Here is an 18,483-nt window from a genome sequence, read left to right as displayed (position 1 = left end):
GCCCTGCGCCCCCTCGCTGGGGCCCCGCAGCCAGCCCCTGCCCCGTCCCTGCTGATTCCCCTCAGCTAACACCCTGATGCCGTGACACACCCTGCACACACAGGGGTCTGGGCCTGGCTGGCTCAGGTAGTCCAGCACCGGGGGGTGTGGGTCCGGCCATGGCTCCTATTGGCACCGATGCTGGGCTCCCACCCGGCCGAGCCGTGCGTGCCGTAGCCTGGCACAGCTGCTTACAGGGAGGCGTTCCTAGCTCCGCCCTTTGGTCGTGATGCCCCTGGTCCCACCGCGCTGGGCGCTGAGTGCAGCCTGGCTGCTCTGCGCCGCTAGCCAGTGGTTACTCACCCATGCGTCCCTTACATCTCAGGCCCTCCAGCCCCAGAGCATCTGGTCTCATGGTGCATTGCAGCCTGGCCGGGCCTGGGGCAGGCCGTGGCACTGCCTTGCACAGCGCTGGGGCTAGCGACAGCAGGAGAAATAATGACAATTAATGACTAATTGCTCTTGTCCACACACCCAACAAGCTGTCTCTAGCCCCCTGGTGCTGAAGGACCAGGGGGGCGAAGCCAGGGACCCACATGCCACAGCTGCAAGGCATGCCTGTCCTCGCCGAGATGGGACTTGGGGTGTGTGTGGGGGGTGAGGGTCCTGTCTTTTTCCCTTGGTGCATTGGCTGCATAAGCACATTCCTATGAAATTCAGCGCTGCGCGATGCCCCGAGATGGCCGTAGCCCCTCCCAGCCACATCATTAGCACCGTGGTAAATCAGGAAAAGCCCTGGAGAGCAGTAGGCCCATGAGACCTGCATGCAAGGGCCTGTGTACCCAGGGCAGAGACACAGCCCCTTGCTTGGCTCAGGACCCCAGCTCTGGCTCACCAGGCCTGAGCAATCATTGGAGGCGAGTCAGGCCCCATGAGTGGTTTCTATGGAAACCCTGTTCGAAATTACATTAAAAAGAAATTAAATCAGCAGCTTTTCTGCTTGGCAAGAAAGTGGGGGGCAGTGGAAGGAGGCAAATGGGAGTGGGGGGAGACATGTGGGGGACGCAGGGGTGTGATTTGTGATGGGGCTAGAGGGCAATTCCCCTCTCCCACCTTGATTTGCCCCCCCCCATTATCTTTCACTCCCCTCTCACCCAGTTGTTGCAGGCGATAACATAATTAACTCTAATGCTGTATATGATGGCACAATTCCCCCCCCCCAGCCACACATGATTTTGTCTGACTGATGCCTAGGAGTGGTGGGGGAGAGACAGGGTGATTGGGATAATAAATGGGGGGGAGCAGTGAGACGGGGGGGCAGCACCAGTGGGGGATGGGCAAGCATGCCCACCATTGCCTCCGCCCCCGCACAGAGCGTGATGCAGGACGCTGCAGCCCAGCTGGTTGGTGCAGGGTGCAGGGCACTGGCAAATCCTGCTTTTCACAGTGCTCGTTGCGAGGGGTGGGGCACAAACACCAGGGTCCATTTGGGGCATAGGAACAGCCAGTCCTGTTCTCCCATGTGGGGCCAGCTCGCAGCAGGGAGATCTCAGGGAGCTGGAACTCTGGCGGCTCATGCCACCCAGAGGTGCCTGGGACTTGGCTGCTGGGCCACATGCCCTGCCCCCACCCCAGAGATGTGCCAGGCCCCCAGCCAGCACGGTGCTGGCAGGTCCCTTCGTGGAGGATGTGACGTTACTGACGTAACCGGTAACCGTACAGATCATTGCTGCAACCACTGTTATATATTTGCAGAAAGAACAGGAGGACTTGTGGCACCTTAGAGACTAACCCATTTCTTTGAGCATGAGCTTTCCTGAGTTACAGCTCACTTCATCCAGTGTGTTTTGTGTGTTTTGTTTCTAAGTAGCTTCAGTGAAGCATTTGGTCAGCTTCTTGAGAAGGGACCAGTCTCAGCAAGTGCCCAGTCAAGAAATACTTAGCTGTCTATGAAATTTGGGAGACGCCAATCCACATCTGAGCCTTCCTGAGAAAGTTCAAACTAACATGTAAAAATGGCGTGGGCCTGTAAAGAACTGAGCCAGGCATGGACCTGTGACTTGCCCATGTGACTCCAGACGCCATCTTGCTGTGATCTTGCAGGGGAGAACCAAGGGGTTTCCACCCACAAAAGAAAGAATATAAAAGGCTGCTGCAGCTCCTCCATTTTTGTCTTCACTCCTGCTTCTTGCCTCTGGCAGAACTTTGCTACACGCTGCAGTGCTGAACGAAGGTCTGAGAACCCCTCCCAGCTGGGGATGTTCTCCAGAGACTGGATTTGAACCTGCCATTTATTCCATCACTGCTGCAAGCCTGAACCAAGAAGCTGGCCATTACTGGATGTCACTGATTCCATTGAACCAATTCTAGCTCTCATCTATATTTCCTTCCTTTTATGAATAAACCTTTAGATTTTAGAGACTAAAGGATGGGCAACAGCGTGTTTTGTGGGTAAGAGCTGATTTGTATATTGACCTGGGTCTGGGGCTTGGTCCTTTGGGATGGAGGGAACCTTTTTTCTTTTACTGGGGTGTTTGTTTTCATCACCATTTGTGCCCATAACGAGGGGCACTGGTGGGGCTACTGGGAAACTGGAGCGTCTAAGGGAATTGCTTGTGTGACTTGTGGTTAGCCAGTGGGGTAAAACCAAAGTCCTCTCTGTCTGGCTGGTTTGGTTTGCCTTGGTGTGCAAAGGAACCCCAGCCTTGGGCTGTAACTGCCCTGCTTGAAGCAATTTGTCCTGAATTGGTCCTTTCAGTTGGGTCCCACCCAAGCCAGCATCCTTACAGAGGACTCCCCAGAGCAGCTGGCCCTGGCTGCTCCGTGAGCAGGGAGCCCCAGCACAGAGGGGAAAGCCACTTAGCAGCTTCAGCACTGCCTGGGGCACCACCAGTGGGGCCCTGCCCAGTGGCCCTAGGGGCTGCTGCGCTGCAAGGCTTTGGAGCTGGGCTGTCAGAGGATGGATGGGCCAGTGGGCTGGGCACTAGCCTTGAGCTAAGACTCCCAGGGTGCCCTTGGGCCTCTCGGGCTCAGGCCCCGGCTGTATGGTGGAGGGGGTTGCCCTGCCCTGAAGGGTACAGGGGCTGGGCTCAGCAGAGTAGGGGAGTCACCTGGGAACTGCCAGCACAGTGCCATAGACAGACACTGCCCCTGTTGGGCAAAGCCTGGTCTGACCCTGACTACTGGGGTGTAGCCAAGGCTAGGGACCCACCCTGCCCGAGCCGTCCACCTTCTCTGAGCTGCCAGTGGCCAATTGCCTGAGGCCTACTTGCCCAGCACCTGTGATTGCTGGAAGCGGTGGGGGGCAGATGCCAGGGTGGTGGAACGGGGGAGGAGTGGGAATATTGCGGCATGTTGCTGGATGGGTCCACCCAGGCTGGGGCAGCAAGAAGGGACCTGGAGGGGCTGGAGCAGCTGCAGCGGTGCGCGGGAGTAGGCTGGGGAGTGTACAAGGTGTAAGACACTGGACCCCCCTGCCCCAGCCTGCAGCCAGCTGCCACCCCATGGCTCAGGAGCTCCCCTCCCGCCCCATGCAGACCCCCCCACTCCCCTTCTTAGCCCCCCCATGCAAAGCCAGCATCTGCTGCCAATGGCGCTGTCTGAGGGCTGCCCCCAGGCCCCTGGTGGCAAACCAGGCACAAGGCCTGTGTAGCTGGGGCCGGTAAATGCCAATGAACCCCCATGCTGGGCTGTGGTTGCCCAGTCCCTGGCCTGGCTTTGGGAATCTTGCCTTGTCCCCCGCTAGACTCTGGTGGCCTCCTCCTCCCCCGCCGCCAGCTGGCCTTTGAGACTCCTCCCCTGGCCTCCCACACAGCTCACAGGATGCCACACTATTCAAAATAGCATTTGTTTTATTTGGAGTTTGTTACTCTGCGCAGGTGATGGTATAAATACATTCTGCACTCAGCACAGCTCCCCTCCTACCCGAGACTCTGCATCGCCTGTTCTCCCCTAGTGTCCTGCTCTGCCCCCACATGCCCTCCCTGCCCCAAGGCCCTGCTCTGCCCGTTTTTGGGGAGATATCCCCTACATTGCCCTCAATGGCATGAAATGGGGAATGCACACTTGGCCGACCATCTCACAATGGGCCTGGCCTGGCTCTGGTCTCCTTTGACCCAATTGGGATGGGGCGGGAGGAAATAGGTCACAGAGCCCTGTGGGGAGGAGAGGACTCAGGCCCTGGGGGGGCGGGATCAGGTGGCAGAGCCCTGGGGTGGGAGTCAGGCCCTGTGGGGGAGGGGCAGAGAGCAGAGCCCAAGGGTGGCGGGAGGGTGGGGGGCAGATCCAGGGGAAGGGAGGCGCATGGCCGCAGCTCTGGCTTGGTCCTGTGGAGCGAGCGAAGCGTGCCCATGTCAGCCAGCAGCCATGCAGGGGGAGGCAGGAGCGGCCTAGCCATTGGCGCAGAATCTGCAGCCCCCCATCCTTAGGCTGAGCCTGCTCTGCAGAGCTGCTGGGAGAGTGGGTTAGCCCCTGGCCTCTCACTGGCTGGGGCCCAACCCCTGCACCCCCCGAGCCCGCTTGTGTCCGGACACTGATGCCTGGAGCCATGCCGCATCAGCTCGCATGTGGGCAGGCGCTGCCTCAGGGTGCCTCTGCCAGGGCCCCCCTCCCCTTGGCACCCTAGGGCGCATCCTCGGGCACAGCCATGGTGTACAGTTCACTGCTCCCGTGCATGGAGGGAATGGCCAAGGGCAGCTTGTGTCCAACAGCCCGGGTTCAACGCAGCCATGGGTCTCTCCCCCTCCAGGGCGATAGCTGTGTTTGGGCTCGAGGGCTGCTCCCCCGGGGCTGCCCCATGCAGAGTCCTCCAGTGCTGAGAATGGAAGAAACTCATATCACCCCAACTTTACCCAGCTGTGCTACATGTGCCTGCTAGCCCAGCCCTGGGCTCCCCCACAGCCCTGACAGTGCCCCTCCATCCTGCCCCACAGACCTGGCCACTCCTGAATGGTGACTGCTAGAACATTGAGGTCTTTCTGGGAGGTAGAGAAGTGTCTAGCAAGGACTGAGCTGAGATGTCAATAAAACTTACCCTGAGCCCCACATACTGTGTGACCCCCCCCACACCATTCACTGCACTACCCAAGTAGGTGGCCCCCTCCCCCGGCACGACCTGAGTCCTCTCCACACCAGGCTGGGTGAGCCAGGGCTCTCCTGTGCAGCTGGCTGATCCCGTGTCCCTGCACTGACCAACAGCAGCTCCCACAGGTGCAGAGTGGAGCCAGAGGCACAAGGCAGGGACAGAGGCAGAACGTGGCAGGCAACAGGGCTGGCGAAGGATGGGAGCAGCAATGGGACTGGCGGAGGGCAGTAAGATATGGCAATGGCAGTGGTGAAAAACATCAAGAGTTGCAGAGGATTGCGGGGAGGGGAGCTGGCAGAAGACTGGTGTTGGGGGGGGAGCCGTAGAGGACTGGGGCAGGGCTGGCAGAGGACGGGGGCAGGGATGTGGGGGAGCTGGCAGAGGATGGGGTGGGGGGGAGCCAGCAGAGGATGGTGGGGAGGGGAAGCTGGCAGAGGATGGGGTGGGAGGGGGCTGGCAGGAGGTGGGGGAGCTGGCAGACAGGGGCCGGGGGCGGGGCCGGCAGAGGACGGGGGAGTTGGCAGAGGATGGCGGGGAGGGGGCCGGCAGGGGATGGGGCGGGGGAGTTGGCAGAGGAGGAGCCGGTGGAGCTGGGCGGTGGGGTAGCCAGCGGATGATTGGGCATTAACAGGATTTAGCAGTGAGGTGGCGGTGTAGCAAGGTATCAGTGAAGGGGTAGGGGTCCTAGGCCGGGCGGTGCGGTGGGGACGAGGCGTGTGACGGGTGGCAATGGCTGTTGGCAGCGCAGAACGACGATCACTGACTTGGGCCATAGCACACAAGTTATTTGGCTGAAGTACACAGACATGAACAACTGGGGAGGGGAAATATCAAAAATAGAAAAGAGGGCTGCATGGCAGTCCCGCGGGTACGTGCCCTGCCGGCCCAGGCTGCTGGTTTGGTGGCATGGCACAGATGGTCTCTCTTGGGAAGGCAGCGAGCGGGGGCCTGGCTGATGGGAGCAGCGTGGCACACGCTGAGATTCTAACTGGCTTTTTTACTTTATATCAAGAACACCTGGTTTAAAATCTTTACAAAGGACAAAACGCAGCGACTCTGTTAGTGTGTAAAGAACTAAAGATCTGCTTAAAAACATCTCTGCAAAGAGACACGACCGACACAAAAGAGATTCTCTGCAGCAAGAGGAGCAGAGGTGCTGACCCCCACACCTAGGGTTGGCCTGCCAGACTGGGCACTGAGCCCTCGCCCCCCCCAGTGCCAGACCAAGCACCAAGCCCTCACCCCCACCCCCCAGCGTCAGACCGGGCACCGAGCTCCTCCGCCCAGTGCCAGACCAGGCACTGAACCCCCGCCTGCCCGGGGCTGGACCAGGCACCGAACCCCCCTGCCCAGCGCCGGACTGGACACTGAGTCCACCCACCCAGCAACAACCCGGGCACTGAGCCCACCCACCAGTGCCAGTGGTCCAAGGCAGCTGCTTCACACCACAATTTGATAGAGTGCTGGAGCCTTTTCCATGGCACTTTGAATGGCAAATTTCAATCAACCCCACAGGTCCAATGGAAAGAGAATGCCAAGGACAGCTCCTAGCCAGTCCCCAATGTACTTGGGCAGTAGGGAAGAGGGCTCCGGGAGGCACCACCTCCCCAGGGGTGCAGAGTCCTCTAGTGCCATGTACAGGCCAGGGGGCAGGTGTGCCATCACCTCCTCCCCAGGCGGGTCCTTCTCACTGTCCTGCATGGGGGTTTCCAGTGGGATGCAGCATGCAGGGCTGCGTGATGCTCTCTGCACCTGCTCTGCTGTCCGTTCTCCTGCACCACTCTGGCTGGGCTCTGCTGCCCTGGCGTCAGCCCTCTCTGCACATGGAGAGTCAAAGCACTTTACAAAATAAGAACAACAAAATAAAGAGCGAGCTGGAGGGGCGAGCAGCCCATCTGTCTCGCACCAGGGGTCCTGCCGGCCCTGGGGCTCTGCTCCGCCCTGCCCCGCCAGGTGGGTCCATCTGTGTGTGCTGCCCAGTCTGCATCCGTCAGCTCCCGCAGCCCCAGCCTGTGTCCCCGGTGTGCGTGGGTGTGTGCGGGCATGGGTGGGCACAGCCCCTGGAGCTATACCCTGGTGGTGGAGTGTGAGTGCGGGAGCCCCGTACTGTTGAACCCTGCTGCAAAGGTGTTGTAGGGGTGCAGGGTCTGCAGGCCCACCAGGGAGTTGGGGATCATGGTGATGGTGTTGGGGGTCATCAGAGGGATGTCGTCTGGGGAGCGGCGGAGGGTCAGCGTGTAGTCGGGCAGGGAGGTGAGCCGCAGGGCGTCGTGCGCCTGCCCTGACTCGCATTCGTGATGGGCCTGGTTCATCTGCAGGGAGGGGATCTCCTCCTCAGGCGTGTGGCCAATGTCGTTGGGGGCGCTGCGCTGGGGGCTGGGCTGGCGGTGTGTGTCCTGCCGGCGCTTGTCCTTGCGGTAGTAGAGTGCGGCGAAGGCCAGCACGTTGAGGAAGAGCAGGGAGGCGCCCACAGCGATGGTGACGCTCAGCTCGGTGGAGTAGTCCCGGGGGTTCTCGATCAGCAGTGTCCCAGCCTCCTGCTCCGGGCTCCACTTCTCCCTGGGGTTCTCGCTGTTGTAAGCTGGGGAGATGGCTGGACGCTTGGTAGTCCAGATTTTGCCGTTGGGCCGGCGGGTGATGTGTGAGTTCTGCGTGGCGTCTGGTGGTGGCACTTTGGTGGTGGTCGAGGTGTAGTGGAACATGTCGTGTAGGTTGTACAGGTGGGGCACCAGGTGCTTCCAGAAGGCCACCTTGGTGGCTCGGTAGTGGTCTCGCACTCTCGGCTTCAGGCCAATGTGCAGGTACAGCTGGTCGCGAGGGTTGTACTTGGACCACGCCACTTCCTCAAAACGGTTGGCCTTGGTGTGAATGAACTTGGTGTCCTGGGGGACAGGCTTGTTGGGGTCCCTGGGAAACACAACAGAAACCGTCCATGTGGCACTGGAGAAGCACGTAGAGACAGGGCGCTGCACAGAGCTCTGTGGGAGAGCCACACTCAGACGGGGCCCAGCCCGGGCTTGGTTTGCCCATTGGAAGAGACCCTACCAATGCCCTAGAGCCCCGGACAGCGCAGAACGGCCCTTGCTGGTGTTCATCAATCCTGACCCACAGCCCCTGCTGGCCCAGCTCCGCCAACGCTCCTTGATTCTGACCTCGGTTCTCATGCTTCCCCTCATTGCCATAGCTGGACACCTGACTGTAGTAGGGGACTCCTGCGCAGACAGTGAAAGGGGTGAATGTGTAACGTGGGCTTAAGCTAAACCCACCCCCATCCCGGCTCTTGTGAAATCTCCGTTGGATTCAGCCCTCCAGAATGGCAAGTAGGTGCCTGACCCAGCTGAGCACCAGGCTGCTCCAGTCAGAGCTGAGTGGGCTACGCTAACCCCGTGCAGTGTAGCAACCCCCTCCGAATGGCACCCATGTCTCTGCTCGTGGGATTTCCCAGCATCCTCGCAGTGCCTCAAGAAATGTCACCCCTCCAAGGCTCTGCCTGTGCAGAAGGCTCCGCAGTGATGCCCGCCCCCCTGAGGAGTTCCTGTCAGGGCAGGATCCTCACCCTAATGCCTGACTCCTGGCCCCAGAATACGGTAGGGCCCCGCATGCCCCAGAGAGAGGGTGTGCACACACAGGGAGGGAGGGCATGCATAAACACACACACACACACAGGGAAGTGTGTGACCGAATGCACCCCTGCATTCACACCCTACACATCACTGTAATAATCTTCGTACAAAATATGCCTTATGAGGTATCATTTGAAAACTAGTAACTCACTGGTCAATAATACAATGGTGACATGTGCAGCCACATTCTACGTAAAGTCAGGAACATAAGATGAAATTACGACTGAAATGTGTTTACCAGACAAGTCTGGGGAGGGGGTAAGCCTGTTTCTCAAAGACACTGTTGCCAGGTGTCATCAAAGTTGATTGGCCATCACCAGTTACCTGGCCATTCTTTGGCCATGTCTAGCTCATTAAGCCTTAGTTACTGGAAAGTGTTTTAGCTTTATTTCTCTCGTAACCATTTCTCATGTTACTGCCTTACACCTGTATTCTTTCTTAAAATCTAGCTCTCTGTAGTTAAATAAATAGGTTTGTGTTTTTAAGCAGACCTAATCCAGTGCTGTGTTGACACTGAATGCCAATTAAAGTAGCAAACTGTTGTGCACTGACCCCTTACAGGGGCAATGGACCTCTAATATCTGAGTTGCCCGGGAAAGAACTGGACGGTGCAGAAGACACGTTTTGGGAGAAAATTCAGGACTGGCCGTGTGTCAGGGTCACCCTACAGGTAGCAACCAAGGCTGTGGCTGAGTGTGGCTGGGGGATGAGTGCTGCTAGACCAGGGCTCCAGCTACCCACTGTGACGTTATTGACATAATCTGGGACTGTACAGACCGTACAGATGATTGTTGCAACCAAGGTCTGTAGTGGCACAAAATCTTGTATAAAGGGGGTCAAATAAGGTGTCTAAGACAAGGTTATAGTTTGCTGGTTAGGATTATGCTATCCGTATGCATGTATCATTGTTGTATTTAAAGATATAAGTATTGGCTCTGTACTGTCTGTAGTTGAAATTTCTGCTGTGCTTCTGGGTGACACCCCAGACAAGTTGGTGTCAGCTCTGCCTAGCCTGCTGGGTGGCCCATTAAGGACCATCAGCGACACAAGTGACCCATTGAGAGAAGGCAGACACGCCTGGGGACTCAGCCAGGTGTGCAGGGACCTGCCTAGGGACAGAACTCTGAGGTGTTTCCAGGCCATGGGATGGGCAGCTTGTCCTTGGGACACAGAAAGCAGAGACCACATGGCAAGAGACTATACAAAGCTGCTGCAGCTCCTCCAGCTGGTCTTCAATCCTGCTTCCGACCTCTGGAGGGACTTGGCTACACTGAAGCTTTGAACAAAGGACTGAATGACCCATCCCAGCTGGGGATGTTCTCCAGAGACTGGATTTGAACCTGCCGTTTATTCCATCACTGCTGCAAGCCTGAACCAAGAAGCTGGCCATTACTGGATGTCACTGATTCCATTGAACCAATTCTAGCTCTCATCTATATTTCCTTCCTTTTATGAATAAACCTTTAGATTTTAGAGTCTAAAGGATGGGCAACAGCGTGATTGGTGGGTAAGAGCTGATTTGTATATTGACCTGGGTCTGGGGCTTGGTCCTTTGGGATGGAGGGAACCTTTTTTCTTTTACTGGGGTGTTCGTTTTCATCACCATTTGTGCCCATAACGAGGGGCACTGGTGGGGCTACTGGGAAACTGGAGCGTCTAAGGGAATTGCTTGTGTGACTTGTGGTTCGCCAGTAGGGTAAAACCAAAGTTCTCTCTGTCTGGCTGGTTTGGTTTGCCTTAGAGGTGGAAAAACCCCAGCCTTGGGCTGTAACTGTCCTATTTTAAGCAATTTGTCCTGCATTGACACTCTCAGTTGGGTCCTGCCAGAACCAGCATCGTTACACACACAAACACTCTGGGTGTGCCCTGCACGCTGGTGGCTGGTTGTGAGAGGGAGCTGTAACAGCAAAGCGTGTTGAGACCCCCCCAGGTTATGGGGCTGATGGTGACACAACACTTATTAGTCTGGGTTGCACCCCAGAGTGTGAGTGTGCAAACACACGCACACACAGAGGGAAGATCTGCAGACACACTCTCCTGCCACACTAACACAAAAGCTGAGTGAGGCTCACGCACGCACACACACGGGAGTGCCTGTGGACACACCCAGGGACAGGGCGCACGCGCACACACGGGAGTGCCTGTGGACACACCCAGGGACAGGGCGCATGCACACACACGGGAGTGCCTGTGGACACACCCAGGGACAGGGCACACGCACACACACGGGAGTGCCTGTGGACACACACCCAGGGACAGGGCACACGCACACACACGGGAGTGCCTGTGGACACACCCAGGGACAGGGCGCACGCACACACACGGGAGTGCCTGTGGACACACCCAGGGACGGGCGCACGCACACACACGGGAGTGCCTGTGGACACACCCAGGGACGGGCGCACGCACACACACGGGAGTGCCTGTGGACACACCCAGGGACAGGGCACACGCACACACACGGGAGTGCCTGTGGACACACACCCAGGGACAGGGCGCACGCACACACACGGGAGTGCCTGTGGACACACACCCAGGGACAGGGCGCACGCACACACACGGGAGTGCCTGTGGACACACACCCAGGGACAGGGCGCACGCACACACACGGGAGTGCCTGTGGACACACACCCAGGGACAGGGCGCACGCACACACACGGGAGTGCCTGTGGACACACACCCAGGGACAGGGCGCACGCACACACACGGGAGTGCCTGTGGACACACACCCAGGGACAGGGCGCACGCACACACACGGGAGTGCCTGTGGACACACACCCAGGGACAGGGCGCACGCACACACACGGGAGTGCCTGTGGACACACACCCAGGGACAGGGCGCACGCACACACACGGGAGTGCCTGTGGAAACACCCAGGGACAGGGCGCACGCACACACACGGGAGTGCCTGTGGACACACACCCAGGGACAGGGCGCACGCACACACACGGGAGTGCCTGTGGACACACACCCAGGGACAGGGCGCACGCACACACACGGGAGTGCCTTTGGACACACACCCAGGGACAGGGCGCACGCACACACACGGGAGTGCCTGTGGACACACACCCAGGGACAGGGCGCACGCACACACACGGGAGTGCCTGTGGACACACACCCAGGGACAGGGCTCACGCACACACACGGGAGTGCCTGTGGACACACACCCAGGGACAGGGCGCACGCACACACACGGGAGTGCCTTTGGACACACACCCAGGGACAGGGCGCACGCACACACACGGGAGTGCCTGTGGACACACACCCAGGGACAGGGTGCACGCACACACACGGGAGTGCCTGTGGACACACACCCAGGGACAGGGCTCACGTACACACACGGGAGTGCCTGTGGACACACACCCAGGGACAGGGCTCACGCACACACACGGGTGTGCCTGTGGACACACCCAGGGACAGAGCACACGCACACACACGGGAGTGCCTGTGGACACACACCCAGGGACAGGGCGCACGCACACACACGGGAGTACCTGTGGACACACACCCAGGGAAAGGGAGCAAGCACACACACGGGAGTGCCTGTGGACACACCCAGGAACAGAGCGCACGCGCACACACGGGAGTGCCTGTGGACACACACCCAGGGACAGGGCTCACGCACACACACGGGTGTGCCTGTGGACACACCCAGGGACGGGCGCACGCACACACACGGGAGTGCCTGTGGACACACCCAGGGACAGGGCACACGCACACACACGGGAGTGCCTGTGGACACACACCCAGGGACAGGGCACACGCACACACACGGGAGTGCCTGTGGACACACCCAGGGACAGGGCGCACGCACACACACGGGAGTGCCTGTGGACACACACCCAGGGACAGGGCGCACGCACACACACGGGAGTGCCTGTGGACACACACCCAGGGACAGGGCGCACGCACACACACGGGAGTGCCTGTGGACACACACCCAGGGACAGGGCACACGCACACACACGGGAGTGCCTGTGGACACACACCCAGGGACAGGGCGCACGCACACACACGGGAGTGCCTGTGGACACACACCCAGGGACAGGGCACACGCACACACACGGGAGTGCCTGTGGACACACCCAGGGACAGGGCGCACGCACACACACGGGAGTGCCTGTGGAAACACACCCAGGGACAGGGCGCACGCACACACACGGGAGTGCCTGTGGAAACACCCAGGGACAGGGCGCACGCACACACACGGGAGTGCCTGTGGACACACACCCAGGGACAGGGCGCACGCACACACACGGGAGTGCCTGTGGACACACACCCAGGGACAGGGCGCACGCACACACACGGGAGTGCCTGTGGACACACACCCAGGGACAGGGCGCACGCACACACACGGGAGTGCCTGTGGACACACACCCAGGGACAGGGCGCACGCACACACACGGGTGTGCCTGTGGACACACCCAGGGACAGAGCGCACGCACACACACGGGAGTGCCTGTGGACACACACCCAGGGACAGGGCGCACGCACACACATGGGACTACCTGTGGACACACACCCAGGGAAAGGGAGCAAGCACACACACGGGAGTGCCTGTGGACACACCCAGGAACAGAGCGCACGCGCACACACGGGAGTGCCTGTGGACACACACCCAGGGACAGGGCTCACGCACACACACGGGTGTGCCTGTGGACACACACCCAGGGACAGGGCTCACGCACACACACGGGTGTGCCTGTGGACATACCCAGGGACAGAGCGCACGCACACACTCGGGAGTGCCTGTGGACACACACCCAGGGACAGGGCGCACGCACACACACGGGAGTGCCTGTGGACACACACCCAGGGACAGGGCGCACGCACACACACGGGAGTGCCTGTGGACACACACCCAGGGACAGGGCGCACGCGCACACACGGGAGTGCCTGTGGACACACACCCAGGGACAGGGCGCACGCGCACACACGGGAGTGCCTGTGGACACACACCCAGGGACAGGGCGCACGCGCACACACGGGAGTGCCTGTGGACACACACCCAGGGACAGGGCGCACGCGCACACACGGGAGTGCCTGTGGACACACACCCAGGGACAGGGCGCACGCGCACACACGGGAGTGCCTGTGGACACACACCCAGGGACAGGGCGCACGCGCACACACGGGAGTGCCTGTGGACACACACCCAGGGACAGGGCGCACGCACACACACCCCCTCCACTCACAGGAAGCATGCACATACACACATCTGGGGAGGGCGTGCACACACGCACGTGTGCAGACATACACAGGGAGGTGGACAGACACACACAGGCCCAGGGAGGGCTCAGCATCCCTCACCCAGTCTTGGCGAAGTTGGTCCAGTACGTCATCACCACGGCACTGAGCATGACGTCATTTTTGGAGAAGTTGCAAGGGAAGAGGTCAGTGGGGCCAATCATGGGGATCCCGAAGACATAAGGCACCTCATCTCCATGGGCCGCGTCAGACCATGCGGGCTTCATGAGGCTCTGGCAGTGATGGTAGAAGGCGTAGAAGTAGGTTGGGGACCCGTAGCGGGCATGCAGGTCAGCCGTCACCACTGACGGCTCCACCCACTGGTGGTCAGTGAACAGGGCCACCAGGGTTTTGCGGCGTGTCTCAGGGTTGTCCCTGTCTGCCCAGTCTGTGTACATGAACTTGATGGTCTCCCGCAAAGTGTCCTTCCCCTCTGGGTAGCCATACAGGTTATCCACAAAGTTGGAGACAGAGTAGTCAAAGTCACTGCCTGAGACACCATCCTCAGGATCCACCACGCCCTCCACAAACTTCAGCCCCTCACCCTGGTTCACCCCCAGCATGATGTCATAGTTCAGGAACTCGCCCTGCTCCATCAGGATCTCAGGGTCATCCGGGATGACATCTCCATCGATGACGGGCCCGAAGGCCACGTGGTAGCGGGCTGGCTGGATATCTTGCTCCACCAGCTCCTTGGCACTCTTCTGTCGCAGACAATCCACCATGTCCACAGTGTCCAGCACGTTGCAGCCCACCTTGTCGGCCAGCAGGCTGGTATACTTCACAGGCTGGTAGTTGACTGCCCAGCTGGAGAGGGCAGAGCCGCTCTGGATGATGGCTCTTTGGAAGAGACCTGCAGGCAAAGAGGAGCATGAATGGCAGCTCATGGCAGGGGCACTCTAGGCACAGCACAGAAGGGGCTAACCAGCTCCTCTGTGTAGGAGCCCCCAAACACACAATCATCTCACATGGGGGGATAGAAGCAGGGGCCATAGCTTCAGGAGAGGCCCTTGATGATGCAGGACTGGACCCTGGGGGGCATGGGACATTGCCTGCAGGCCTCTTCCTGCTCTCCTTCTCTTGGTGCGGCAAGAGTGAGATGTGAGTCTGACTGATGGGCACCTAAAGGCTCTCTAATGCAGAGCCCCATGGGCAGCTTGCCTCAGGGCTACATCTAATGCAGCGTCCCCCAGGCCCCAACAATCACAGGAACTTCTCAAAAGTCTAAGTCATGGGTTTGGTCTGTCCGCCCCCCGTGCCTGAGACAATTACAGCGCTGCCAGTGATTTTGGTCCCAGGCCCACTGCGCTAGGTGCTGTAAAACACAGTCAGTGTCTCCTCTGCAACAGGCTGAGTTTATACAAGCAGCTAAGAGAGTAACTCGCTGCAGAGGGGAAACGTGCACCTCACCAATTCCGCTTAGCACAGCCAGACAAGCTGCAGCAGGGGGCAGAGCTCCCTGGGGGGCTGGGCACAGACACACGTCTCACTGTCTCCGCCTGCGTTTGTAGCACTTCCCTTCAAAGCAGCAGGAGTACAGAGCTGCAGGCATGCAAGGTACAGTGGGACCATGCCTGCGGCCTGCAGCAGCAGCCTGCTCAGTGCTACACAGCTGGGGCCTGGCCCCACGGGGCCTACAGGCAGAGCAGAAAACAGAGCTGCTATGCCCTGGAAGGGGGTGATGCTCCTGCCCTGCTGCTGTCCAGCAGCCTCCCGCCCACCTGTCTTGAATAGAGCTCGTGAATGGCACCAGAGAATCCCTCCAGCTGCTCTGCCCTGGCATGACCCTTCACAGTGTTGGTAGCTGGCAGAGCTAAGCCTGTGCTAGGGCAGCTTAACCCTGCATGTCCCATTCAGCTGCTCCCTCTGGGTACCATCACTCTCCCCCCGTCCCCCACGACATACTTCCTGCCCAGCTGGGCCCAGCTGGCTGCCAATGCAGGCCTCGCAGGACACAAAGGAGGCCTTTCTGCTGGAGGGAACACAGGAGGGAGTGGACTCTTGCCCTGGAAAGCAGGGCCACAAAGGCAGTGGAATGCATGGCCAAACTCCAGCTCCACATCAATGGAACTTGTGCTCAGAATACAAAGGGCTCCCAGGAAATGGAGCCTGCGGGGGCTGAGATGGGAGGAGACGGGTCTTGGAGTGCACACCCTGGGGCTCTCTGCTCCTCTGCCTGCTCAGGCCACGAGAGCCCTGGGGGAGCTGAGAGCTCAGCCCCTCTGGGACCTGGCCCAACGGGGATCTTGCTGTGTCCCCTATGCTGCCAACCCAACTCTGTCATGGCACCTGCCAGCAGCGCAATGGCGACAGGACTAAGGTGACATGGCAGCTTCCTGACACCTGTCCTACCAACTACCATTAACCTCCCTGGGCCAGCATACCTTCTGTGTGGCACCAGGGAACTGTCCAGCTCAGCTCCCCGGCCAGGGGTCCTACTGGGAGCAGCAGGAGGGAGCAGGGCTGCTTGGACTACAGGGGACCCTTTGGAGACCGGGATTCCCACCTGGGATTGGCCCAGGGGCCCCGCTTGCCCAGGTGCCAGACTCTGACACTACCGGCGGCTGCTAGTCTTGGCCTTTTCCATAGCAGGCCTGCCCCCACCTAGCTAGGACTTAGCCAGCACGCCCTCCATTCGGCACAAAGGGAAGGGGGCAAGGGGCTGTGATCCCTTGACACTTGTTCCCTAGCTCCAGCGCAGAAGCCCTTCTATAGCTAGTGTTGGAGGAAGCTGCTTCCCAGCCCCAGCCAGTCTGAGCTCTGGCTGAGGCTGGATGCTGGAGGGTACCAGGTCCACGATGCCCATCCAGGAGCATGGGTATGTGTAAAGGCACTGTGACCATCCTTACCCATGCCACCCCCAATCTTCACCTTGTTCTTTGCTGCTCCAGCAGCCCCAGAGTCTCTTGCAGGCTCCTGATTGTATGCGCTCAGAAAAGAGATTTGTTTTTCTTTCTATTTGTGCTTCACAACCCTGTACACACAGATTTTTGTGCCAGTATAATGGTGGGGGGGAAGTAACTTTTTAACAACATACTTCTACCAGCACGCTCCCAAGGGTGGCTCAGTTAGCCAGGTAGCGAACATGCCACAGGCAGCTCATCCCCTGCCCATCCAGGAACAGCTATCCCAGGACAAGGCTGTACTGCTTACACTGGACACGTGCAGCGTAGGCATCTGTGTGTGCAGACAAGCCCTTAGCCTTCTAATGTCCACCATTCCTCTGCCCTCGTTTACGCTCCTACCTCTTGACCCCGTCTGGGCTGGATTCCTGGTTTGCCTTTTAGCCCGACTAGGTTCTCTCTTGCCTTCCTGCGTTCTTGCCTGGGCAGAGATTCACCTGTTGCTGCAACTCCCTCCTGGCTGTGGAAACACTTTCCTTGCAAACGCTGAGGATTTTAATGTGTAAATGTGTTTTCTGACGTGCTCCCTCCTGGTTTGAAAAGCTCCACTCTACAGCCAGTGCCCAGGGGCAACCCCGCGCCCAGGATACTGAGCTGCCGTATACGGAATGCTACCAATTCCTCCGTTCCTGCTGTGCCTCCCCCTGCACTGAGAGGGGGCAGGCTCCAGCCCCGGGGGGCTACGCGGCAATCCCAGCTGCCATTGCAGCAGAGGTAACAATAAGAGTGAAGACGCAATGCCAGGGTCTGTAGCTCCTGCACCCTCACTGCTCTGTTTAGCCATGTTAGTGCAGTTACACCGGCAAGTGCTGCAGTCACAGGTGGGCTGCAGCCCCTACACAGGGAGAGCAAATTTACAAGGAAAATAGTCAAAATGTCCTTTGGGCCAACAGAGGCCGGTCTGAGACCAGAGCCGGCTTCCCTCCCCTACGCACCATGCCCCTCCCCACCCTCAGCCACATGAATGAACCACAGTCCCTGTGGCCTACCGTTTGCTGAATGGGAACTCAGACAGCATGCCGCCCACAGTATTTTGCCATCCTCCCCAAGGCTCACAAGCACATGCAGCATTCTGGCACGCAGCAGTTTACATTGTGGGAGCAGATCTCAACAGGTCCCAAGAGCCTGGGCGGTGAGAACTCACTCAGCAGGGCAGCCTGGGCTAGTGCCCAGCTCAGCAGACACTGCCGATGGCGGGAGCTTCACGGTGGCAAACAGCAACAGGTTTTCTTGGAATTTCTTTGGGTTTTTTAAATTACAGAAAGAAAAGTCTGAATAAGTGGAGACGAGGGTGTCCAGAGCCTCAGAGCAAGGGACTGCTTGCCAGGACTCTTAACCACATCCCAATGGAATAGGGCTGGGCTTTCCCCCACGTGTGGCATCTGCAGGGGTACACCGTGCCCCATCTGGTTAGTGACCAGCTGGCTTTCAGGGTCCACACGCAGAGTTAGGAGGGGCCTAGGCACGCAATTGCTCTGGGCAGGGGGACCAGAACTGCCACTTCTGGGATTAGTTTTGCATGACAAAAACATGTATTGGTGTTTGGGGAGCAACGGCACATGTGGGCACTGGGGTTGACTTGGTTGAGCTTCTGACCCTCTCGTGCTTTGCAGGGCAGGGAGCATTTACTGCTTCAGATGACTTGGT

General features: G+C 59.2%; 1 protein-coding gene across 10 annotated transcripts in view; it reads right to left on the bottom strand.

Moving 5' to 3' along the window:
- The window catches only part of NLGN3 (neuroligin 3), a 122,383-nt gene that overhangs the window by 11,125 nt on the left and 92,775 nt on the right, over positions 1-18,483 (bottom strand). For 8 of the 10 annotated variants that reach the window (XR_012160653.2, XR_012160655.2, XR_012160658.2 and 5 more), the window contains 3 exons: positions 13,997-14,786; positions 6,476-7,969; positions 343-456 (listed from right to left, as the gene is read on the bottom strand). Coding sequence is in view for 1 of the 10 variants with exons in the window: in XM_073358647.2 (XP_073214748.1) it covers positions 7,129-7,969; positions 13,997-14,786 (1,631 nt within the window). In the remaining 9 variants the exon portion in view is untranslated. Of the gene's footprint in view, positions 1-342; positions 457-6,326; positions 7,970-13,996; positions 14,787-18,483 lie in introns of those variants that run through there. The other 2 variants (XR_012160654.2, XM_073358647.2) reach the window with 2 other exon arrangements.

This window comes from Lepidochelys kempii, chromosome 9 (assembly GCF_965140285.1).
Source record: "Lepidochelys kempii isolate rLepKem1 chromosome 9, rLepKem1.hap1, whole genome shotgun sequence".
In the NCBI taxonomy this organism is placed as follows: domain Eukaryota; kingdom Metazoa; phylum Chordata; order Testudines; family Cheloniidae; genus Lepidochelys; species Lepidochelys kempii.
The sequence above is the reverse complement of the archived record's forward strand: the minus strand, read 5'-3'. Positions and strand labels throughout refer to the sequence as shown.